Source organism: Macaca thibetana, chromosome 3 (assembly GCF_024542745.1).
Source record: "Macaca thibetana thibetana isolate TM-01 chromosome 3, ASM2454274v1, whole genome shotgun sequence".
Classification (NCBI taxonomy): Eukaryota; Metazoa; Chordata; class Mammalia; order Primates; family Cercopithecidae; genus Macaca; species Macaca thibetana.
Window position 1 is genome coordinate 86,822,270 of NC_065580.1, and position 26,426 is coordinate 86,848,695.

The 26,426-nt window shown below is 34.2% G+C and overlaps 1 protein-coding gene across 4 annotated transcripts in view; it reads right to left on the reverse strand.

Moving 5' to 3' along the window:
* The window catches only part of CRPPA (CDP-L-ribitol pyrophosphorylase A), a 328,621-nt gene that overhangs the window by 128,324 nt on the left and 173,871 nt on the right, over window positions 1-26,426 (reverse strand). For 3 of the 4 annotated variants that reach the window (XM_050785380.1, XM_050785382.1, XM_050785381.1), the window contains exon 9: window positions 2,311-2,442. In XM_050785380.1, coding sequence (XP_050641337.1) covers window positions 2,311-2,442 — 132 coding nt within the window. Of the gene's footprint in view, window positions 1-2,310; window positions 2,443-13,988; window positions 14,037-26,426 lie in introns of those variants that run through there. The other variant, XM_050785383.1, reaches the window with a different exon arrangement.

Here is a 26,426-nt window from a genome sequence, read left to right on the forward strand (position 1 = left end):
TATTTGTCCCTTAGTCTCTTTTAAGTATTAAACTATGAAAGCTCATTTTAATTAGCCACAGTCATGTCTATAGGATTATTTGAGAGAGAGAGGTAAAGCCTGGTTTCAATTCATTCAACAAATTGTGAAAGCAAGCTTTATGTTACACTTCTAATCTAGAGCAAGAATTTCAAATCATCCCAAATTACTTTACATGAGTTACTGAGCATTGGATAAAGTCAGAAAACTTTATACTATGTGTAAATGGCCAAGCCAATAACATAATCCGTAAGTCTATATTTAAGCTATCTACAAAGAGGTTGTTTTAAGTAATAAATTTTCTTTTTGAGTTAATGTTAAATCTGAATTTCAAGTAAACATCAAGGACTTTTCAATTCAAGTATGTTCTATGTAACATTTGGAAAATGCACTAAAAATTATTGTTTATGTGAAATTCAAATTTAACTGGACATCATATATATAACCTGGCAACATTACTCTCTACTGGAAAGTCAACTACAGTGCAGGGCATACAGACTCTTTTTGCCTGACCAAATGAGAGTTCCAGGGATTATTTATACTCTCCAATTTCTGATTGAGATTTGCCTCAATAAAGTCTATTTTCTAACTGCACTATGTGACAATAGTAGCATTTGTCAATGACTCCTTTAGACAACAAGAGAAAAAGAACAGATCTTCCCCACTGTAATAATCTGAGTACAACCAAAAAAGCTTTTTTTTTCTTTTTCTTTTTTTTTCTTTTTTGAGACAGGGCCTCACTCTGTTTCTCAGGCTGGAGTGCAGGGGCGGGGATCTCTGCTCACTGCAACCTCCGCCTCCACCTCCCAGATTCAAGCAATTCTCCCACCTCAGCCTCCCAGGTAGCTGGGACTACAGGTGCCCACAACCATGTCTGGCTAACTTTTTAATTTTTTGTAGAGACGGGGGTTTCACCATGTTGGCCAGGCTCCTCTTGAACTCCTGACCTCAAGTGATCCACCCAACTCAGCCTTCCAAAGTGTTAGGATTACAGGCATGAGCCACCACACCCAGCCCAAAAAGAATCTCTTAAAGAGAAAATATTACTGACCATGGATACAGATCTGAGTTCTGTTACTCTACCAGTTATCTGTCTTTGGGCAAATAAATATATGTAACTCCTTGGGCCTTGGTTGTCCTGACTTCAGTAGCCTCCTACAGCATTAACATTTTGCAATTCCATTATCCGACGTGAACTAAAATTTGCCTAGTTGTTGATAACTGAGGTCATGCTTGCATATTTTGGAAGCAGAAGAAACAACCACCTCTAAGTTAAAAGAAAACCAAGGGACTAGCTAAAAGATGGTCCTTATATTTAATTAAAATGCATAGTTTCAGAAGAAATGTTACCCACAGGTTAAAAATGCAGCTGAAATAATTTCATAAACAATAGCTGTTGTTACCCATAAATAACTTTAAATATCTGTCATTCGCTGGACATTCAATACCAAATTATTTTTGAGACCACCAAAAAAAGCAGTGGACTATTTTACTTGCTAGACTCTTGTATGGTACCTCCAAGAAACTCTAAAGTAGTCACAAATTCAATGAAAGCTATCTGTGCACAAAGGACAAATCCACAGATTCTCCAAAGTTTTTCCCCTAAATCTATTTCCTAATAGATTTTCCAAATTCTTTGTTTTAAATAGCATTTCTCTGCACAAAGAATCTGTAATGCTAGCTCATTATGTCTTCAGTGTACCTAGCATGCAGCTGCTGAAGACAGTGACAATGAATGCATTTCTCTAGTTAAGTACCATGCCCTCGTATAATCTGAATGCTAGGCAGTGCTTTCAAATGATTAAATAACCTGTTTAGGGAGAGAAACAATTGACTGCCAATATCTTTAACATAACATGAAAGTAAACAATCTTAAATTATACCAGTGGACAAGGATTATGGCTTTGTAGGGTTTCCAGATAAATATAAGAATTTTATTAGATTTGAAATTCAAATTTCATATTTGGAACAAACTTACAAAAAGTATTATATATTTGAAATTCAATTTTAACTGGGCAAATCATGCTTCTATTTGATAAACTTGACAGTTCTATTTGAGATACCTAATATGAGATGTTTGCTCATTAGCATTTCCCAAATACTAGTGAGTTTTATTGGTTTCTATTTTTTTCTAGAGGCAAGAGGTTCTACTATGATAGCACACACATAGATGAGTAACTTTCCAGCCATAATTTCACTTGACATTAATATCCTCTGCTTTTAACAAATCAGATACCTACCATTAAAACTAGTCTACAGAACAGACATTCGGAAGATAAACATTTTACCTACCTGTGGGTAAGATATGAGAAGGCCATATAACAAAATATTTCTTTCTTTTACTTTCTTTGAAAATTCTTTAATCTGCATTAGGTTTTCCATTTTCTGACTGGGAGGTACTAATTTAAAATCAAGAAAATGAACCTGCAAAATACAAAAGACAATCTTTAGAATATCATTCCCTTCAACTTTCTCTGGAAGGAAAAAACATTAAAGAAGCTCAAAACCCATATGATTACAATATTGCAATAATCTTCATTAACTTGTGTTAATTTCTAGTTGTGCTTCAAGACATACTTAAGGTCAATGAATCCTCCTTTATAAATACAGATGTAGTAAACACTTACAGAGAACATGAGGTTGAAAAACCAAATGCTAGTATTCTCTTTCGCTTAGAGTCAAATGCATAAAGTATATGTGATTTCATCAAATCATTCAACTTAATTCATAATTTTTAACTAAGCGAGATAGAAATACAGTATTACATATACTAAGAAATTAACAATATAAATAAAATTCAAGAAGAGTGATCATCCATTTAAGTAAATTAAGTTTTTAAAAAGAATCTCTTTCAATGTAATCAATAATCGTCATCTCTAACATGTAATTATTTCTTAGACTAAGAGGGTTTTTATAGAGACTACTTTTAAGCAGTTATGTTTTTCCTGAAAATATTCTAGTGATCATTTTTAAAACTTTTAAATTTTTTATTGATACATAATACTTCTACATATTTATGGGGTACTGTGATATTTTGTTACATGCATAGAATGTGTATTGATCAAGTCAGTATATCTAAGCTGACCACTGATATTGAATATTGAACATTTATCATTTCTATATTTTAGGAACATTTAAAGTCCTCTTTTCTATTTTTAAATACATAATATATTAACTCTTGTCACTCTTGGCCAGGCATGGTGGCTCACTCTTGTAATCCCAGCAGTTTGAGAGGCTGAGGCAGGCAGATCACTTGAGCCTAGAAGTTTGAGACCAGCCTAGGCAACAAGGCGAAATGCTGTCTCTACAAAAAATACAAAAGTTAGCCAGGCATGGTGGCATATGCCTGTAACTCACTACATACCCCCATGCCAGCTGGACTAAGGAACAACACTGCTGCTTAATGTTAAAAGTCTCAACATTCTATTTAACTTTTTGAACTACGGAATTACCTTTGTTACTTAGATGCCATCTACGAACTGACTTATTTCTATGTTACCCATCAAACCAACTACTTAAATTACAGGAAAACTTCAAGACTTTAAGGAGACATAGGAAAAGTATTTACAGGCTCTTTCATGAATTAACTTAAACACAGATACAGAACTCAACCTTATGAAATGCATAATTAGGTTAACAAAATTCAAGCATGAAGAAGTAGGATGCATCTCAAAATTCTCTTTTACCAGATGCAAAGGCCTGATGATGACATGAAAACAGAAGACAATCTCCTGCAGATGTTCTTCCTAATACCATGAAACTTAAGTGTATACTTTAAATAGTGCTACTAAGTTTGAACTTCTAAAATATACCAACTACTTATATGTTCTAGGAAAAAAATTCAGTTGGTACAAAATCACAATTTTAAAAAAACAGGGCAGTTTTACATAACCACAGCAGACAGTTGCGAAATGATAACTCAAGAGAAATGTAAATGTTTTTGCCTTAATAAAATAAACTTACAGCCAGGACAGGCTTGCATCTATTGAAATACAGCCAAGCATTTCATATAGGTTGAGTTCTGCAGATTTGCTTATAGCTACACATCCAGTAGATATTTTTTGATGTCTTTTTGTACCGTTCACTAATTCACTACATAGAAATTACAGTAAAACAGTATTTCCCATGCAGCGTGACATTTCCAACAGTTCTTTCTTGCATATACATAAAAAAGATAAGGCTATCCTTCTGCCCTCCAAAAAAGAATATCTAATTTCATTTTAATGAAAGGTAGCACATTTACTCATATAAACTGGTAAACTGCTTAAACATTTAACATGTGGTTAGCCTCATGGCTTAGTGGGTGGGCGAGGTTTCTGGCTCTCGGTGTTTGGAAAAGGCTCCTCTGCGTCTTGTGTGTCTTTACACTCAGCTCTACGCAAGCTTTATGTTTGTCTAGCAATCATTTCATATATTCCTGGTCCCAGATGAATTCCAGTTAACTTTTTATATGTTAAAATGGGATTTTTTACTTCCGAGAACAGACATATTAATTAAAGGACTATAAGAAAGTATCCAGCACGAGGTACTTTAAAACCTCACATTTCACACTTTCCTCTCATTGCAGAGTCTATGTTCACAACAAAAGGCATGCAAAGGGAGTCAGGATTGGTGGTATGAGGGGAAATAGTCTCTGTTTATTTCACTAAAAAGAAAGTCAATTTCTGAAGCTTAAGTATATACCTAAATATTGCATTGCTTAATGCCCAACAAAGTGGAAAGAAGGATGGTCAAAATGAAAATTCTTATTATGAGTTAGAAAGAATTGGTAGATAAGCTAGAGAGAGTCTTTGAATCTACATAATAGCTGCAAAATTACCAACATGTGCATAAAAAAGTAAATTGCGTTAATGAGACCCAGAATCTTCAAAACATCACTTTTCAAAAGAAATATAATGAATCTAAAAACTGATGAAACCAGCCAATACTAAACAGGTCAAAGTAATATTTGATATGAAGGGTTAGAAAAGATTTTAGAAAAACTATCTTATCAACTATTTAAGAATTAGATTCTATTAATTAATTTAGTATATTATGCTTAAAAATAAGCTTCTAATAGTGAACCACTTCATTGTAGAACAAAATTAAATCAGAGTCATCATCAAAGTCAACTCATAATTCTGATGAATAGAAACTAAATTATAAACTATCATTGAAACTCAAAGCAAATGTTTAGCAACTCATTCGTAAATCTTCACAAAATAAAATACCAGCAACACTAAATGCAGAAATAATGGCATCTAATAAAAGGTAGTAAACAAAACACATTGCATTAAAATATTAACCATACAAAAGATTTAAATGTTTCTTTTGAGTCAAAAAATTAAAAAGTAAATGAGTTTCATAACATCAGTACAAATGCTACATGAGTATACACTGTTTCAAATCCTTATTCAAAAGATCAAAGTAATGAAACCAGCAATTCACATTTTAAACAGTTAATAAGAAAACCTAACTTCAAAAGTATTTTAAGTTATAAAATAAATATTTGTTCAAATTATTTTACTTTACAAGGTGGTCTCTCTTACAAGAACGTCACTTTAACACTTGTATTATAGAACAATTATCTCAACATTACATACATCTACAATTACCTTAATTAACATCTGTAACAAATTTTAGAATCAAAAGAACAATCCCACTGATTAATATAAAGCATTGATTTGTTTAGCTAACTAAAAACATAATTCTACGTTCATTTACTTTCTCCAAGAAAATTGTCAGAATATAAATCAGCAAAGAAGTTACAAAAAAAAAAAAAAAAAAAACAGGTATACGCTTCTTCAAAATTTATCTGAGTTTACAATGTCATGTTTTAGTGAATTGTCAAAATTTCATTTTACATCATAAAAACTATTACTGCTTAAGCATCAATCTGTAATTTATTATTAAGGTTCTCTGCAGGCCATGTAGGCATGCATTACTCGTCATTTAAAAAAAAAATACTAAACAGTTTTAGAGTTTACTTCACAAATAAAGAGGAGGGCCAACTACTACAAGTCATCATGCTACTTTTAATCTATAAGAATCAATTATGTTGTATGTACCTACTTTTGCAAGTTTTTAAAAAAATAAATATATTTAATGTGTTCCAAAGGCAAAATAATCTTTAAAAAGAACTTTTTAGAAAAGTTTTTTTAAGAAGATGAGGTATTCAGAATACACAGGAAAAAAAATATTCAAAGACGTGACCAAGATGCCTGTAAGGCAGTTATACACTGTATCCAAGTCATATTAGAACAGCCTCCACCAATTCACCCGGTGCTTTCTCTTAGGTGTGACCCAAATCATTAAAAGTCTTGGTAATGAGTAATTATTTAATAACTTCAGGAACAATGTTTTGGCAAAATAATCTTAGGTTTATTTGAGCCCAGGAAATAGATAATCTAATAATCACAATCAATGTAGATACATGATTAACATCTTATACATATTTATTCTGAATTTGTCATTAAAAATGTGAAAATCTATGAAAAACTGTGCTAAGAAATGTAAAAAGAATGACCATAGACAAAAAGATAATAACAAGAAGTTACAGTTACAGCGCTTCCAATAAAAAACGGGAAGGTCACTGTTGTTTTACTTTGTTGGGCTATTCTGGATTAAAATAAAATGCCAACTTAACAGTTGGTTTTGAATAGATTTTTTTTTCCATGAAGCTACATCATATGATAAAGCAGACCCAAATCAACGGTTGGCAAAATAAAACAGTCTACAACTGCACTGTACACTTGAGTAGCCATTAGCCATATACTGCTACATTTAAATTCAAATGTATTAGTATTAAAAATAAAAACTCAGGTCATCAGTTTAGCTATATTTCAAGAGCTCACATCCTCAGTTAGATAGTGGCTACCACATATAAGAGAAAGACAACTTTTTGTTAATTTTCATATAGGCAGATAAGATTTATAGTTTACTCTATACAACATGAGGTTCTGAAGTATTCATTAGTTGTAGAATGACTAAATCTATACAATGTACACATGTACAGCCTCATAGTTGAAAGTTAATATTCTTTGACATTTCCCTAACCCTCTACTATCTACTGCCATAATATCAACTCTTTCGGATTCCACATGAGCAACATCATTCAGTATTTGTCTTTCTGTGCCTAGCTTACTTCACTTAATATCGTATCCTCCAAATTCATCCACGTTATTGCAAATGCCAGGATTTCCTTCTTTTTCATGGCCGAAGAGTATTTAATTGTGTATATTTCACATTTTCTTTATCCATTCATTTGTGGATACTTAGGTTGATTCTATATCCTAGCTACAGTGAAAAATGCTGCAATGGACACAGGAGTACTGATATCTCTTTGAAATAATGATTTCATTTCCTTTGGATATGTAGCTAGTAGTGGGGTTAGTAGACAATACGGTAGTTCTATTTTTAATTTTTTTGGAGCCTCCATACTGCTTTCTATCATGGCTGTGGTAATTTTGGGAATGTAAGGGGTCCCTTTTCTCCATATTCTTGTCAACACTTGTCTTTGTCCTTTTCATAACAGCCATTCTAATAGGCGTGAGGTGATATCTCACTGTGGTTGTGATTTACACTTCCCTGATGATTAGTGATATTGAGTATTTTTTCATATACCTATTGGCCATCTATTTCCTTTTCAGATATGTCTATTCAGGTCTTCTACCCTTTTGTTAATATCTTGTTTTCTTGATATGGAGCCAAGTTTTTTTACAGAATTCTGACATTAAGTCTTTATGAGATGTATAGTTCGCATATGAGAGGTATGGGTCCTCTCCTTCTGTAAGTTGTCTCTTCATTTTTCCTCAGCTGTGCAGAAGCTTTTAAGTTTGATGTGACCCCAATTTGCCTATTTTTGCTTTTGTAGCCATTACTCTTGGGGTCATATCAAAAAGTCATCGCCCAGATCAATGTCATAAGGCTTTTCTCCTATGTATCTTCTAGTAGTTTCATAGATTCTAATCTTACATTTAATCCCTAATCTATTTTGAGTGGTTTTTGTATATGGTGTGAGACAAGGGCCTAATTCCATTCTTCTGTGTGTGGATATCCAGTTATCCCAACAATATTTATTGAAGAGACTGCCCATTCTCTATTGTGTGTTCTAGGAAATTTTGTCTAAATCAGTTGGCTATAAACATGGGATTTCTGGGCATTGTCCATAACATTCCATTTGTCCATGTGTGTTTTTATACCAGTACTATGTTGTTTTCGTTACTGTATCTTTGTAGTATATTTTGAAGTCAGATTATGTGATTTCCTAAAGCTTTGTTCTTTTCCCTCAGTATGGTTTTGGCTATTCAGGCCCTAGCAAAAGCTTTTCCAATTTTTTTAGCTCTTCAAAAAAACTCTTAGTTTTGTAAATCTACTCTACCATTTTCCTACTATTTCATTCATTTCTGCTCTAATTTATATTGTTTCCTTCCTTCTCCTAACTTCAGGCTTAGTTCGTTGTTTTTTCTAGTTCCTTAAAGTGAAAAGTAGGTGAAAGGAAATGTTTCTTCATTTTTGATGTAAGTGTATATTGTTATCAACTTCCCTGTTAGAACTGCTTTTACTGTTTCTCATAGATTTTGGTATGTTAGGCTTCCATTTGTTTGTCTCAAGGAATTTTTTTAAGTATAACTTTAAATTCTTCATTGACTCACTGTCTAGTCAGAAGGATGTTTAATTTCCAAGTATTTGTGAATTCTCCAAAGTCCTCCAGTTCCTGATTTATAGTTTCATATTTTGTAGTCAGAAAATATTATTTGGTATCTTAAGTTTTTTAACATGTTTCATAGCCTAACATGATTTACCCTGGAGAATGTTCCATGTGCAGTTGAAAAAAGTCACACTTTTCAGCGGTTCAACTCTTGGATTGAATATCCCGTGTATGTCTGTTATGTCTATTTGATCAAAAGCATAAAGTCCAATATGTCCTTATTGGTTTTCTGGCTAACTTGCTCATTGCTGGTGGCAGATGTTAAAGTACCCCACAATTATTGCATTGCAGTCTTTCTCTCCCTTCAGATCTATTAATATTTGCTTCATATTATATATGTAGGTATTCCAACATTGGTTGCATATATTACAACTGTCCTATCTTCTTACTTGATCCTTTTGACATTATATAATGACCTTTTTTATATTTCTTTACTAAAAGCATATTTTACCTCATGAATACAGCTATTCCTGCTTTTTTTGTTGTTTCAATTTGCATGGGATATCTTTTTCCACGCCTTCACTTTCAGTCTGTGTGTGTCCTTACAGGTGAAATGAGTCTCTTTTTGGCAGCATATTGTTGGATTTTTTAAAATCTGTTAAACTACTTTATGGCTTGTGATTGGAAAAATATACTTACATTCAAGATAATTATTGATAGGTACAGACTTACAACTGCCATTTTTGTCCATTGTGTTCTAGTTGTTTTGCCAAGTTTTGTTCCTTTCTTCCTCTATCTTCCTTTATGGTCAAGTAATTTTTTTAGTATTACATTTTTAATTTCTTGCTTTTTATTTTTTTGTGTATCTAATGTAAGTTTTTGCTTTGTGGTTACCATGATGCTTACAAAAACCACAATAAATTGTTTTAAGGTGGTGAACACTTTGATTTTAACAACAAAAGCTCTACACATTTACTCCACTCACTCCTCCATATTCAGTAATTATCATGTCACAATTTTCATATTGCATATCCTTAAATTCATTACTATTTTTAATAGGTTTGCCTTTTCACCTTCACACTAGTGATAAAAATGATTTACACACAACCATTACAATATGAGTATTGTGGATTTCACTGTATACTTTTACCATAGAGTTTTATATTTTCAAATGTTTTCATATTATTCACTAGTGCTTTTTTTGGCTTGAAGGATTCCTATTAGCATTTCTTGTATATCAGGTCTGGTGGTGATATACTGCCTCAGTTTTTGTTTGCCCAGGAAAGTATTCATCTTTTCTACATTTCTGAAGGACACCTTTGCTGGGTACACTATTCTTGGCTGACAGTGTTTTTCCCCCCTTTTCAGCATTTTAAGTATATCCTTTTGCTTTTTCTTCGCCTATAAGATTTCTGCCAAAAAGTCTGCTGCTAGCTATATTTGAATTTCTTTATGTTATCTGCTTCCTTTCTCTTGATGCTTTCAGGATCTTCCTAGCATTTAATTTTTGATAGTATTATAATATGTCTTGGAGTCACCTTATTTGGTTTAAATTTTATTGGAGATCTTTGACATTTCTGTCCCTGGATATTTACATTGATCTCAAAATTAAAAAAAAAAAATTCTATTTAAGCTTTCTATCCCTTTATCTTTTCCTCCTTCATGAATGCCTGTGACTCAAAGATTGGCTCTTTGGATGCTGTACCATAAACCCTATAACCTTTCTTCATTCCTTTACTTCTTTTTTCTTCTATTTATTTCAAAATAACCTGTCTTCAAGTTCAGGTTATTTCTTGTGCTTGGCGAATTCTGCTGTTGATGAACTCTATTGCATTTTTCATTCCCTACATTGTATTTTCACCTCCAGGATTTGATTTTTTGAAAATTGTTTCATGCATTATCTAGTAGAAGCTAAAAAAATATTATTTCAATCTCATTATATTTCACATTCTGGTCACTTAGTGTTTTCTTCATTTTGTTGAATTGTTTCTCTGTATTTTCTTCAAGTTTGCTGAGCTTCCTTAAAGTTTTGAATTCTCTGTCAGAAAGCTCACATGTCTCCATTTCTTTAGGGTCAGTCACTTGTACATTTTTTCCATATGGTCATGTAATGTTTTCCTGATTGTTCTTGATTCTTGTGATCATTTCTCAATGTCTGCACATTTAAAGATGTAGATACTTATTCCAGTCTTCACAGGTAGGGATTTGACTTTGCTTGGGATAGCTCTGTAGCAGGTGTGACACTGCCTGAAGCCTGAGGTTCACTACATCAGGTGTGGCACCAGATCTGGCCAGAAGCCAGGGGCCACCTGCTGCTGCTCAGTGCTGTTCATAGGACTGACAAAAGCCTGGCAGTGGTATAAATTGGAGATTGAGTCTTCAAAAAAAGACTGAAGCATGGGGCTCTGGGGTCCCACCTGGTGCTACATCTGGTCTAGAGGTTCAGTCTGCAGTTACTGGCTTGAAATACAAAGTTGTGGGAATCACCCTGGTGTTGAGTATTATTGTGATGGGCCAAGTGTTGGGGTTCAAGGCAAAATCTCATACTCACTTCCTTCTTTTTCCTTAAGTGAACAATCTCTCTTCTCCATTCCATGCTGCCATAGTTGGGGAGGAGTAACACAGGTAACAAACTGTCCTTCCTACTCTCTTCAATGCATATTTTCTTACTACCATGCTACAACCAGGTACTGGAATCTCTCATTTGGTTTCTTTAGCTCTTTTGAAGGTATTTTGACATGTGGATAGTTGTTCAAATTGATATTTCTGGGGGTGGGGTGACAATCACTGGATAATCCTGCTTTGTCATCCTGTTCCACCCATCCACAACATGTTATCATTGTAAAAAGTGTTAATGGAAAGGGTTTGTCTAAACAAAAGTAGTGCTTATATATTATGATTGGTGGCCATATATCCCATTAAATATTTTTTATCATTAATTTACACATCCATACTGCAAAGGAATTTTTATTCCTACCTAGTGTTACTACTTAAAATCTCACTGTGAAAAATTAGATCTGGAACAGGCAAAATTACACATAATCTAAGCTAAAACAGACTGAGCTTGTTCTTCTTTACATAAAAATATTTCTGAAAATGTGGATGAGTATTAAATGTGTAAAAATTAAACACTCAAAATTTCAATGCACCCAGTTTCTGTTTCTAACTAAGGAGGAGTACTAGGGATGAAATTTTTTTTCTTCCTCAACCAACTTTAAAAAAGCAAACTATATGAAACAATGTTTTCTAAAGACATTATACATGTTACAATGAAGAAATAATCCCTAAGAGACACAAAACAAAGTGAGCTGTACATGTACCCCATCCTACTGCCCACAACAGAGTTTCAGGACATGGTACATGAAGGAATCCAGATTTCATTTCTTTTAATTGAGAGATGAAGTTCAGAATCTGGGGAGACCAAGGCAGACAGAATAGAGTCACAAGTAGAGTACCAGAGAGGAGAGAGCTTCACAGCGAGAGAGCTCTATAGAACATCAGAATATCTTCCTCATAAAGACAGCAGAGTTGTATTGATCAGTGCACCTATGTGAGAAAATTAGTCAAAGGACTAGAAGGAACAGTACTCCATGCACACACAGGGTTGGGAAGATTGGCAATAGCCATGAGCCATACTAGAAAACTTCATAATTAATATGGTTTAAATTTCCCTACCAAAACTCACATTAAAACTTAATTGCCACTGTAACAGTATTAAGAGGTAGGGCCTTTAAGAAGTGATAAGGTCATGAGGGCTCATGAAGGGACTAATGTCTTTATCATGGGAATGGATTAGTTACTGCAGAAATGTGTTCTCGACAAAAGAAATGAGTTCAGCCCACTTCTATCTGCCATGTGCACTTGTTCCCACCTTCTGCTCTTCCACTAGGGGATGATCTTCACCAATTGTCAGCAGCATGCTCTTGGACTTGCCAGTCTCCAAAATCATGAGTCAAATAAATCACATTTATTTATAAATTACCCAGTTCATGTTATTCTGTTATAACACCAGAAAACAGAGTAAGACAATAATTTATAGGGCATTAGGTAGAGTATAAACAAGGGTCTTCCCTCAGTTGTGGGAAACAATTATCTCTACACTAAATATGCTAACTAGTCCTGCTAAAAGATAAAAAAAAACAAGACCCAAATGGATCAAACTGTTTTTAATTACTTGCATCTGGAACAAAGTTCATATTTACAAGAATATAAAAATACCCATCTCCTAAGATAAAATTCACAATGTCTAATACCTTAAATACCGAACATTTTAAAAAGCAGAAAATATGGCCAATTATGAGAAAAATCAACCAAAACCAACCCAACTGACACCAATATTAGAACTAAAAACATTGAAACAGTTATTAAAACTGTATTCCATTTGTTCAAAAACTACAGGAAAGACTGAACATATTTAGCACAGATGTAAAATAGACCTAAACCTAACTTCAAGAGATGAAAACTATAAGATGTGATATTTTTAAAACTCCCACTAGAAATAATTAACAGAAGATTTGATATTAAAGATTAGTGAACTTGAAGACACAGCCATAGAAATGATTTTAAATGGAACAACAACAACAAAAAAAGACAAAAAGAGGAAATTAAACAGACCACCAGTGAGATATGGATCATATTTAGTCAGCCTAATACACAGGTAACCAGAGTTGCCAATAAGTTGGGAAAACAACAGAAAGATATTTGAAAAGTTAATGCTGAAAACATTCCTAATTGAATGAAAATTTTAAAACCACATATCAACACATCTTGAGTATGCATGCAAAAACGAAAAATCTTAGGCAAGGAAAGGAGGAAGACACTGTGACCATAATGAGGAGATACAAACTTCCTTTCAGTCTAACCCAGAACTGATAGGCATTAGAATCTTCAAAGATACTATAATGGTTGTTGTAATTAAATTACATATATTCAAAAGTTAGAGAATATATTAAAAAGGACCTAAATCAAACTTCTAGAGGTGAAAGCTACAGTGCCTAATACAAAAAATACTGTTGTTTAAAATTCAATGCATGTCTGCACACATAAGACAGTACAATGATGTATACCATCTCAGCACATGGATGCTGAGCTCAATTAAATGGCCAGCCAGAGCAAAGGAACATCTGTTTGGCACATGCTTTCATAATTATATAAGTTGTGCAACAATAAATGAATGAGTGAAATATCAATTCTGTTGACATATTATAATACTAGCGTTTAAGTTTGAAGGTAACTTTTGTTCTACTTTATATTGATGACAAGGGTAGAGGCTATTCACTTTCAGGCTGCCAGGTCCATTTAATTGAAAATGATAAATTGCAAGAAAAAAATGCTTCTGTACCTGTTAATATTACCAGTATTTAATAGGGCAGTCAGTTTACAACATAATCTAAATAAAAGAAGACAGGAAAAAAAGAACAATTATCATCCATAATTTTTTATTTCAAACTTTTGTTTTCAACCTAACATTTCTAAGTGTTGCACATATAAACTAAAACAGCAAATTCGCGTTCGTAATGTAATTTTTGTTTTACTTAATATAGTAGTGATATATTTAAAATTTATTCTGGGATAAATAAAGGATGCTACTTCCAAAAAAAAGTGTGAATATCACTCCCCAAATTTAATTTTTAAGAGGAAAATGAAGTCCCATTTTGAAATGAGAAATACTTTAAAGGTTAATACTACTGTTCAGGACACATACAGAAAATAATTTAAAATAAGAAATAAGCAGTCATTTATTGACACAATAAGATGCTTCATGCTTCATAAAAACTAAAAGGAGGCACTTGTAAGTTAGACAATTTTGAAATAAAAAAATGTTTTTCTAAAAGGCAAAATAAAAAAATTTAAAATTGAATTCTACTCAAAAGATCAAGATAGTAAAATACATGAAGTTGAAATTTATGTACTGTAAATGTCATAAAAATACAGAACTAGTATTATTATTCTCCTTAATAGCATGTAGCAATTACTTGAGTTGCAATTTTTATTATTTCCTCATATCAACCTCCTTCTTTTCTGCAAGTCACCACAAAGCACCTCGTTGTAGAAGACAGCACTGAAGCAGGGTAGGATAGCAGACAACATAACTTGGAACATTAAGGCATGTTCAAATGAACAAATATTTCTGAATGTCTACACATGCTGACTTGTCAAAGGAGAAGGGATATGAGCACAAAGGTATTAGGGAAGGATTCCAAGAGGAAATGTCACTCAAATTTTTAAGGAGAGTTTGGCAAGTAAACAATTAAAAAAAAAAAAAAGTGTTTCAGGTAGAAAGAAAAACTCATGCAGGAAACACATCTAAATCAAGTTACAGGGTACATGTGGAGAACTACAAATAACTTAGTGATTTCCAGAGGGCAAACTACTCAATAAGGAAATGAGAAAGACAGAACAGTAGAATTAGGCAAGAGCCAGACCAGGCCAAGGCTTTATGATCTGAGTTTTGTCCATTAGGAGATGAGAAGCATCTGAAAGTTTTCAATAAGGAGAGTAACTTGGTAAATTTATACAAGCAAAATCTCTCACAGTGGCTATGGTAAGCTCAACTGGAAACAAAAGATAGAAGTTGAGATGAATAGTTCAGAGAAGGAAAAAGACTTTTAAACATTTAAACTGCCTGCATTTGAACATTTCTATCAAAACTTTGAGAAAGGATGAAATTTAGGGATAAAAACATGTCAGTGCATAAGTAATACTTTAAATCATGAGGCTTCATGACCCAGAGAGTGCATGTCTGTTAAATAAATGCCTAACACATATAGGATAAAGGTACTAATAACTGTGGCAAACTAGGTCATTTCAGATTGAAAATCTAAATCAAAAGTCAGCAAACTGTGGGTCAAGCCTATTTTGTAAATACAGTTTTACTAGAACACAGCTATACCCATTCTTTTGCATATTGTCTATGACTGCTTTGACATGAAAACAGCAGAGTTGATAGTTGTGAAAAAGACTGTGCAGACAGGCCACAAAGCCTAAAATATTTACTATCTGGTTCTTTACAGGAAAAAACTGCCAATTCTCAAAATAAAACAAGGTATCTTAGAGCCAGGCAAAGAAAGTGCTTGAGTTACCTCTTTAAAATGAAAGCATTCCACTAAATGATTTTCAAGATCCTTTTCTCTTGTAACAAAATAGGTTTCTACTATTCGAAAAGGACAAGTATTGGCATTACTCACGAAAATTACGTGATACAGTGAAATGATCACTAGGCTTAATTTTGAACTGGGGATAATGCTATCTATGATAATCAACTCTCAGGGTTGCTCTGAAGACTAAAGCCCTGGGATCATTCATTTTAAAGGAAAAGAACGGTGACTCATTATTTCCAGCTTTTCAGTAAGTGTCTGTTATTACTAACATTAACCTAATTATACTAATAACATACATTAGCAGGCCACATTTGCTGGGAGGGTTCTGGAAATTATAAACGTATTTGAAGTTCCATCTCATACCAATGGGAAGAGCAAGAAATACAAGGTCATAGTTGGAATTTTGATAGTTGAGGAAAAACTCAGAACTCAGTCATTACTATAAACACGTTAACTAAGAAAGTTTAAATCTAGAGGCCTCTCACTATATTCTAGAAGTGGAAGTAATACTCAGTACTCAGAGGAGTCATGCTGGTGACTTTAACCATTCCTACTGTTCCCAAATAAGTTTTTCAGTATTGACTCTGGGACTACCTTGACGGCACTTGCTACATTCCACCTCAGCAAGTACCAGTAGAATTAAGCTTAAATATTGAGCATTTAGTTAAAATTAAGTTCCATAATTCCATAAAACAAAATCTCTGGTGCCCAGAAAATTGAATCATAGTACACTTTTCAAAATTATCACACATAAACTTATTGCTAACAGGATTCAAGCCAAAAAAATCTGAATCTAGAAGTTTCTGGCACTGATTCCATTATCTTTCTATACTTTCCATACGAGAACAGTTCAGGCTTTCCAAAACCTGCAAAAGTAATCTATTTTTAGGTGGCTACAGATCTTAATCCTAAGGCAACAGCATATAAGCCTGGTAATATTCTTACCATCTTCCTGTCTGCCAACAATTCAACCAATAGAAAAGGTTTTTTTCTGTTTTTGTTTTTCAGAATATGAAGTATTACAATAAAAAGGATTTCACTAAAAAAATCATCTGCCATACAGACACTATAGAAGGCTTGGAAAAGACATTGTAATATAAAAGATATATTTTAAATTTTGTCTATCCCTAGAACTCTATTAAAATTCAATATTAAGAAAGTCATAAAGGAGTCTAACTTGCCTTTCAAAGTAAGCTTTGAGAGCTCTTGTACACACACACACACACACACACACAAATGAACAGAAAACTTTTGAATATGAATAAAATCTTTTAAATTATACTTTGCCAAAAAATCTGGGATCTTCATATGCCTATTCAACCTTAAAAAACAAACCACAAAGTTCTTGCTTTAATCTTCCCTAGCTTACTATCATTCGCCAAGTTTTATAAGACATAAAATTAGAGGCTATACTTCTTTTCTCTCATTTATTTAAGCTTCAATTCTTAATGCTTTGATCTCTTAAATATATCTTGATTTCATTTGGTTCACTCCCACTAAAACTACCTGCCTTTGTTTCGCCTGCTGTAACACATACCATCGACCAGATGGCTTATTAACACCAGAAATTTTTTTCTCACAGTTCTGGAAGTTGGAAGTACAAGATCAGATTGCCAGCATCATCAGGTACTCATGAGGGCCATCTTCCAGCTTGCAGACTGCCAACTTCTCATTGTGTCCTTAGGTAGTGAGAACAAACTCTGACTCTTCTTAAAATGGCATTAATCTCATTCATGAGGGTGCTACTCTCAAGATCTAATCACCTCCCAAAGCACCCATCTCCTAATGCCATCATTATGGGGGTTAAGATTTTACCATATAAATTTTGAGGGGACACAAATATTCAGTCCAATACAGTAACCTAGTCCTCACTACCACTATTATTTCTTGTACTATTATACTGCAGTAGCCCCCTAACTAAACCAGGAATTTCTCTGCTTATTATAATCTACTTTCCATCCTGCATCGAGGATGTATAAGATGGAAATCTGATCACATCAATTACTACTAGGCAGTGCTGCTTTACAGACTTCAAACTTAGAAAGCCTAGCTCAAACTCAAACCAGTCAAGACCCCACACTCAACACTTCACAATCTGCCATTCCTTCAGTTTCAGACACACTCAGTGGCTCTTTCTAATTCCAACCACTCTATGTGTTTCTTTGTCCATATAGAAATGCCAGTCCTCTCACTCCTCACAGAGTTGGACCCTGCTCCGTCTTCCAAATACTGGCTTCCTCTCACATCCTTAAGATGACTTCTCCAGGCTGAATTACCTCTTTCTCAAGCACACCTGACTAAAGTTCTCAAACCTTCCATGGTAGATAGAAGGGAAAGGGACCAGGGATTTCATTAACTATCAGTCACTAAAGCACTTCCCTGGCTAACTCTGGTTATTTTAAGTAAACTCTTATTACAAATCCTTATTTTAGAAAAACCAGACCAATACAATTTTTTCCTTAATATATAATAACCTGGAAAATTAGCTTACATAGAATATTTCAGTAATCTAAAGTAAGATGCTGTTTTTTTTTAAAAAAAAAAAAAAGATTATATTATTAAATAAGTTCCATGTAGGCCAAAATATCTATCGCACAGACATTAAATCAATACTGTGTGAGTCCATATTAAGTAATCTATTAGGTAAGGGAGAGAATAAGATCATTCCCTGCCAAGTGCTAACTGGATAGTATACACAAAATAAGTTTAAAATGAAATGGTAAGAAGAAACAGTGTGAACATTACTCACTATGGAGTCATTCTCAGATGGAAGGGCTTGGATAGACATGAAAGGATAGATTCACTGGTGAAAAAAATTTTGTAACAGTTATTAAGCAGAGAGAAAAAATAATGAAACACAAAAAGGGAAAATTTAGACTTAATCTGTAAACATTAGACATAAAAAAGAAGATAAGAAATGGACAAATACAAGAGAAAACATCAAAATAACCTATGAGTCTTGTGATAAGAATTAACACAGAAGGTCTCAAAAATGGCTTGAAATAAGAATATCATATCACCTGATTCATATTTAATATAACTGTTAAAACCTGAATTATTCTACTAAATCTACACATTAAGATCATGCATAAGAGCGTATGAAAGCAAAAAGACTTCACAGCATGTTCTAGTATAGAAAATAATTTTAGAAAAAAGAAGCCATTTAGGGCCAGGCACAGTGGCTCATGCCTGTAATCTCAGCACTCTGGGAGGCCAAGGTGGGTGGATCACTTGAAGTCAGGAGTTTGACACCAGCCTGGTTAACAGGGTGAAACCCCATCTCTACTAAAAATACAAAAACTTAGCCAGGCGTGGTGGCGGGCACCTGTAATTCCAGCTACTCAGGAGGTAGAGGCAGGAGAATTGCTTGAACCAGGAGGCAGAGGTTGCAGTGAGCTGAGATCATGCCACTGTACTCCAGCCTGAGCCACAGAGCAAGAAACATACCAGAATCTCTGGGACACATTTAAAGCAGTGTGTAGAGGGAAATTTATAGCACTAAATGCCCACAAGAGAAAGCAGGAAAGACCTAAAATTGACACTCTAACATCACAATTAAAAGAACTAAAGAAGCAAGAGCAAACACATTCAAAAGCTAGCAGAAGGCAAGAAATAACTAAGATCAGAGCAGAGCTGAAGGAGATAGAGACACAAAAAACCCTCCAAAAAATCAATGAATCCAGGAGTTGGTTTTTTGAAAAGATCAACAAAATTGACAGACCGCTAGCAAGACTAATAAAGAAGAAAAGAGAGAAGAATCAAATCAACGCAATAAAAAATGATAAAGGGGATATCACCACCGACCCCACAGAAATACAAACTACCATCAGAGAATACTATAAACACCTCTACGCAAATAAACTGGAAAATCTAGAAGAAATGGATAATTTCCTGGACACTTACACTCTTCCAAGACCAAACCAGGAAGAAGTTGAATCCCTGAATAGACCAATAGCAGGCTCTGAAATTGAGGCAATAATTAATAGCCTACCAACCAAAAAAAAGTCCAGGACCAGATGGATTCATAGCTGAATTCTACCAGAGGTACAAGGAGGAGCTGGTACCATTCCTTCTGAAACTATTCCAATCAATAGAAAAAGAGGGAATCCTCCCTAACTCATTTTATGAGGCCAACATCATCCTGATACCAAAGCCTGGCAGAGACACAACAAAAAAAGAGAATTTTAGACCAATATCCCTGATGAACATCGATGCAAAAATCCTCAATAAAATACTGGCAAACCGGATTCAGCAGCACATCAAAAAGCTTATCCACCATGATCAAGTGGGCTTCATCCCTGGGATGCAAGGCTGGTTCAACATTCGCAAATCAATAAACAAAATCCAGCATATAAACAGAACCAAAGACAAGAACCACATGATTATCTCAATTGATGCAGAAAAGGCTTTTGACAAAATTCAACAGCCCTTCATGCTAAAAACGCTCAATAAATTCGGTATTGATGGAACGTACCTCAAAATAATAAGAGCTACTTATGACAAACCCACAGCCAATATCATACTGAATGGGCAAAAACTGGAAAAATTCCCTTTGAAAACTGGCACAAGACAGGGATGCCCTCTCTCACCACTCCTATTCAACATAGTGTTGGAAGTTCTGGCTAGGGCAATCAGGCAGGAGAAAGAAATCAAGGGTATTCAGTTAGGAAAAGAAGAAGTCAAATTGTCCCTGTTTGCAGATGACATGATTGTATATTTAGAAAACCCCATTGTCTCAGCCCAAAATCTCCTTAAGCTGATAAGAAACTTCAGCAAAGTCTCAGGATACAAAATTAATGTGCAAAAATCACAAGCATTCCTATACACCAGTAACAGACAAACAGAGAGCCAAATCAGGAATGAATTTCCATTCACAATTGCTTCAAAGAGAATAAAATACCTAGGAATCCAACTTACAAGGGATGTAAAGGACCTCTTCAAGGAGAACTACAAACCACTGCTCAGTGAAATAAAGAGGACACAAACAAATGGAAGAACATACCATGCTCATGGATAGGCAGAATCAATATTGTGAAAATGGCCATACTGGCCAAGGTTATTTATAGATTCAATGCCATCCCCATCAAGCTACCAATGAGTTTCTTCACAGAATTGGAAAAAACTGCTTTAAAGTTCATATGGAACCAAAAAAGAGCCCGCATCTCCAAGACAATCCTAAGTCAAAAGAATAAAGCTGGAGGCATCACGCTACCTGACTTCAAACTCTACTACAAGGCTACAGTAACCAAAACAGCATGGTACTGGTACCAAAACAGAGATATAGACCAATGGAACAGAACACAGTCCTCAGAAATAATACCACACATCTACAGCCATCTGATCTTTGACAAACCTGAGAGAAACAAGAAATGGGGAAAGGATTCCCTATTTAATAAATGGTGCTGGGAAAATTGGCTAGCTATAAGTAGAAAGCTGAAACTGGATCCTTTCCTTACTCCTTATACGAAAATTAATTCAAGATGGATTAGAGACTTAAATGTTAGACCTAATACCATAAAAATCCTAGAAGAAAACCTAGGTAGTACCATTCAGGACATAGGCATGGGCAAAGACTTCATGTCTAAAACACCAAAAGCAACAGCAACAAAAGCCAAAATTGACAAATGGGAACTAATTAAACTAAAGAGCTTCTGCACAGCAAAAGAAACTACCATCAGAGTGAACAGGCAACCTACTGAATGGGAGAAAATTTTTGCAATCTACTCATCTGACAAAGGGCTAATATCCAGAACCTACAAAGAACTCAAACAAATTTACAAGAAAAAAGCAAACAACCCCATCAAAAAGTGGGCAAAGGATATGAACAGACATTTCTCAAAAGAAGACATTCATACAGCCAACAGACACATGAAAAAATGCTCATCATCACTCACCATCAGAGAAATGCAAATCAAAACCACAATGAGATACCATCTCACACCAGTTAGAATGGCAATCATTAAAAAGTCAGGAAACAACAGGTGCTGGAGAGGATGTGGAGAAATAAGAACACTTTTACACTGTTGGTGGGATTGTAAACTAGTTCAACCATTATGGAAAACAGTATGGCGATTCCTCAAGGATCTAGAACTAGATGTACCATATGATCCAGCCATCCCATTACTGGGTATATACCCAAAGGATTATAAATCATGCTGCTATAAAGACACATGCACATGTATGTTTATTGCGGCACTATTCACAATAGCAAAGACTTGGAATCAACCCAAATGTCCAAATGTCCATCAGTGACAGACTGGATTAAGAAAATGTGGCACATACACACCATGGAATACTATGCAGCCATAAAAAAGGATGAGTTTGTGTCCTTTGTAGGGATATGGATGCAGCTGGAAACCATCATTCTTAGCAAACTATCACAAGAACAGAAAACCAAACACCGCATGTTCTCACTCATAGGTGGGAACTGAACAATGAGATCACTTGGACTCTGGAAGGGGAACATCACACACCGGGGCCTATCATGGGGATGGGGGAGTGGGGAGGGATTGCATTGGGAGTTATACCTGATGTAAATGACGAGTGGATGGGTGGTGACGAGTTGATGGGTGCAGCACAGCAACATGGCACAAGTATACATATGTAACAAACCTGCATGTTATGCACATGTACCCTAGAACTTAAAGTATAATAAAAAAAATAATAAAAAAAAATTTATCAATTCAAAAAAAAAAAGAGGTCATTTAGATGCCATCAAAGGCATCCTCCTCTGTTTATAGATAAGGATTTTGAACTAATGTTCAAAAACATTAAGTAACTTGGACAGGTAAAGAGACCCTTGTTATTTGAAGACCTAGTACTTGTGACTTAAATCTTAACTCTAGATTCAGTATCCTTCCCATGCTCATTTTACAAGTTACATTTATACATGAAGTAATGCTCTTTTAAATATTATAACAAAGCCATATTAAAAGGCATATTTAAATTGTATTTATTACAAAATACAACCATAACTTTAATGATATTGAAAATATAATAGTTGGTTCCATCTTTGTAAATAAATAGCACACAAGAATTAAAGCTAAAGTCTCTTTCCATTATTTAAATAGAAGTCAGTAGCAAAAAAAAAGAAAAGGTAGTGAGAGAAGTTGCCAGGCATCTTTTTAAAAAACTGAATGACCACATAAATTGTTCACATTTCTTACCTAGGGCTACAATCAATGTGAAATGCCTAACAAAGTCTAGTTTCATTTATTTTGCCGCCTGTGCATTTCATCTTAAATGTTATAAACTGATTTACTAGAATAGCACTGGAAAATAAATTCACAATCTTGCCAATCTCAGTCATCTGACCAACTTGAGAAAACTACTTCCAATAGGGAAATAAATAGCAATACCAAACTCTGTGCTTAATCAAGAAAAATTTACTCATAAAACTTAGACAAAGTTCTCTGGAATTCATTTTATTCACATATTGCTTCAGAATACCATTCTATCTGAAAATAACTTACCATTAAAAGAATGAATACTAGGGAGGTCTGCCCTGTGAGAATCATTTCTTTACACATCAGTTACATATCCATCACAACTAATCTCTGGGAGTATTCTATATCCCGTAACACAAACTTTCCATTAACCATTTAGTCATAAGCAAAGATCCCTAAAACTTATAACACCACCCTCAATTCTTTCTATTCAACATCTTGTACTAGAATGATTTCATCATTCCTCATCTTTGTGTAAGAAATGAATCCATTCATAACCGCAACTAGATAAAATATGCAAAGGTATTTTAACCAGTATTTATTTAGGTTTTCTTATTGATTTAGGTAGGAAATACCTGAGACATACTACATTAGCAGAAAACAAATGAAAAAATTTATAGAATTTATACAAGTAATTGTATTTGTGCCACTGGAGCAGTGTACAACTATGAAAGAGAAAATTTTAACATCTCTTAAGTGCCAACATAAAAATTCAGTATATAATAAAGCTATAGTTTTTCTGACTAAAAAAAATAAAAGAATCCATAAGGCTACAGTAGCAATAAGGCTGAGAGAGGAATGGAAGAGGGATTTGGACTGGTTTGCTCTTAAAGTCAATCATTGGTTATTACACACACACACACACACACACACACATATATATATATATTCACACACACACTATTCATTTAAAAATGCAAACTATCGGCCGGGCGTGGTGGCTCAAGCCTGTAATCCCAGCACTTTGGGAGGCCGAGATGGGCGGATCACGAGGTCAGGAGATCGAGACCATCCTGGCTAACACGGTGAAACCCCGTCTCTACTAAAAAATACAAAAAATTAGCCGGGCGAGGTGGCAGGCGCCTGTAGTCCCAGCTACTTGGGAGGCTGAGGCAGGAGAATGGCATGAACCCAGGAGGCGGAGCTTGCAGTGAGCTGAGATCCGGCCACTGCACTCCAGCCTGGGCGACAGAGCGAGACTCCGTCTCAAAAAAAAAAAAAAAAAAAAAAAAAAAAAAAAAAGAAAAAAAAAATGCAAACTATCAGGGACCTGAAACAGATTATAAAAAGTAAACCCAATATGGATGCAGTGAGAATGAAAATAGCCAGCTCTTTTGTTTGATATGAACTTGTGCCTTGAAAACACATTTTCTTAGTCTAGTAATAACAGAGTTAACAAAAGAACAAGTAGTTAAATAAAAGATGACAAAGATATGTCTGGGATCTGGTATTAAATTTAACAGCATCATCGATTTTTATAACAAATTCAGTAAGGCTCAATACTCTCTATGAAACTAAAGAAGCCATTAGCACATAGAAGGAATCACTATTTTTTAAATTGTCATTTTTTATTAAGAAGGAATATTAAACACATATATGTGTATATATTTTTACTTTTTCCATGTTATTACTTAGCACATTCATGAGAACATAAAAGTAACAAGTATATATGATACATAGTAATACACTAGATTGATTCAGCTCCTGGCTCTGCCACTGGTGAGCTTTGGAACATTCTGGAAACAATTTACATCTGTGACAGTTTCTCCAGATGTGAAAATATCGAGTGTAAATGGATGGTGACTTTCTTTTCTTTTTTTAATTTGCTGACATGTTCAAATGCTAAATATTTTCAAGTATTTTAGAGATAATTTATTGTAATGTCAATAAACTACTTCCTAATAACTAGAACTCAATTCAATACTTTTGAAGGTTATGTTCCTCACAGTATTAAAATTCCCCTTGGTAAATTGTGCTTTCAGCTAAAGTAAATTCATGAGATTTTTAACTCTCATAAAACACCAATAAAATCATTGCATATACAAGCAGAGTAAAGCAAAGCTCTCATATAATTAGATAATTACAGTAAAACATTTGCTATGGAAAATGCGATTAACTATTTCATCAAGCAAAATTTAAGAGTTTGCTTTATATTTTGAACTTAGATTTGTTGCCAATTTCTTCCCACTTTTAACAATTAAACACTTATTTGGTACCTATTATGTGAACTTGCTGTGTTTCTTTAAAAAAAGGTTTAAATAACAAAATATAGTCCACTATTTTACCTGATAGTAGCAAAGGATATTTTGTGAAAACGTTGCCAGAACCAAATACATAAGGAGCTCTATTTTACTTTTTGGATGTGGGAAGGTATTTTTTGTGGTTTTACAATCGGCTTTACATAATACTGCTAAAAAACACACACAGTTAGCTTTTTCTCCTGAAATCTCCTTTCTCCATCACTGGGTAAAAAATAGCTCTCTGATCACTAATTTGTAAGCAAGGAACTCAGCCTACAGTTCAGATTCTTACTACCTAATAAATCTTCTTTAATGTAGGTAAATTTTTTTTGTTGTTGTTTGTGAGACAGAGTCTGGCTCTGTCGCCCAGGCTGGAGTACAGTGGTGCGATCTCAGTTCACTGCAACCTCTGCCTCCCGGATTCAAGCAATTCTCCTGCCTCTGCCTCCGTAGTAACTGGTACTACAGGCACATGCCACCACACCCCGCTAATTTTTTGTATTTTTAGTAGAGACAGGGTTTTACCATGTTAGCTAAGATTATCTCAATCTCCTGACATCGTGATTTGCCCACCTCGGCCTCCCAAAGTGTTGAAATTACAGGCTTGAGCCACTGTGCCCAGCGAAATCTAATCTGTTTAAAGTGATTTTTACATGAGAAATTTTATGAATTTACCTTTTAGTAGTACTGCAACACATTTACTATATTACTTCATTTTTTTAAGAATTTTTTCATCATTACTTAATGAACAAAAACACATAAAAGTAGAAAACAGAGAACTGGGTATGTCCCATGTTCATACCATATTTTTTGTGACAGGTCACCACCCAAAAAACTTTTAGAAAATCGTTTTTGAAAGATGCAATCTGACAGAGGTGATAGCAATACTACACACCCCTGTAAATGCAATGAACAGAAGGCTAACAACAACTTCAGTCAAATCAGGGCAAAAATTGAGCACCTCAATAACAAAGTGCAGACTAAGCACTTAGAGAAATCATATATGAAAAAAACAGTTTCAAATATAATTCTGACACAATTTTATTTTTACAAAAGAAAGTGCTGGTTTATAGCATTAGATTTTTCTTGTTAAGACATAAGGGATCTAAACTTATAAAATTCCATTATGCTGACCAGTCTCTAATAAAAAATATATATATATTTTCACTTAAGTAGGGATATTCTCTTAGTATAAGGTGTGCTTCTTATCAGG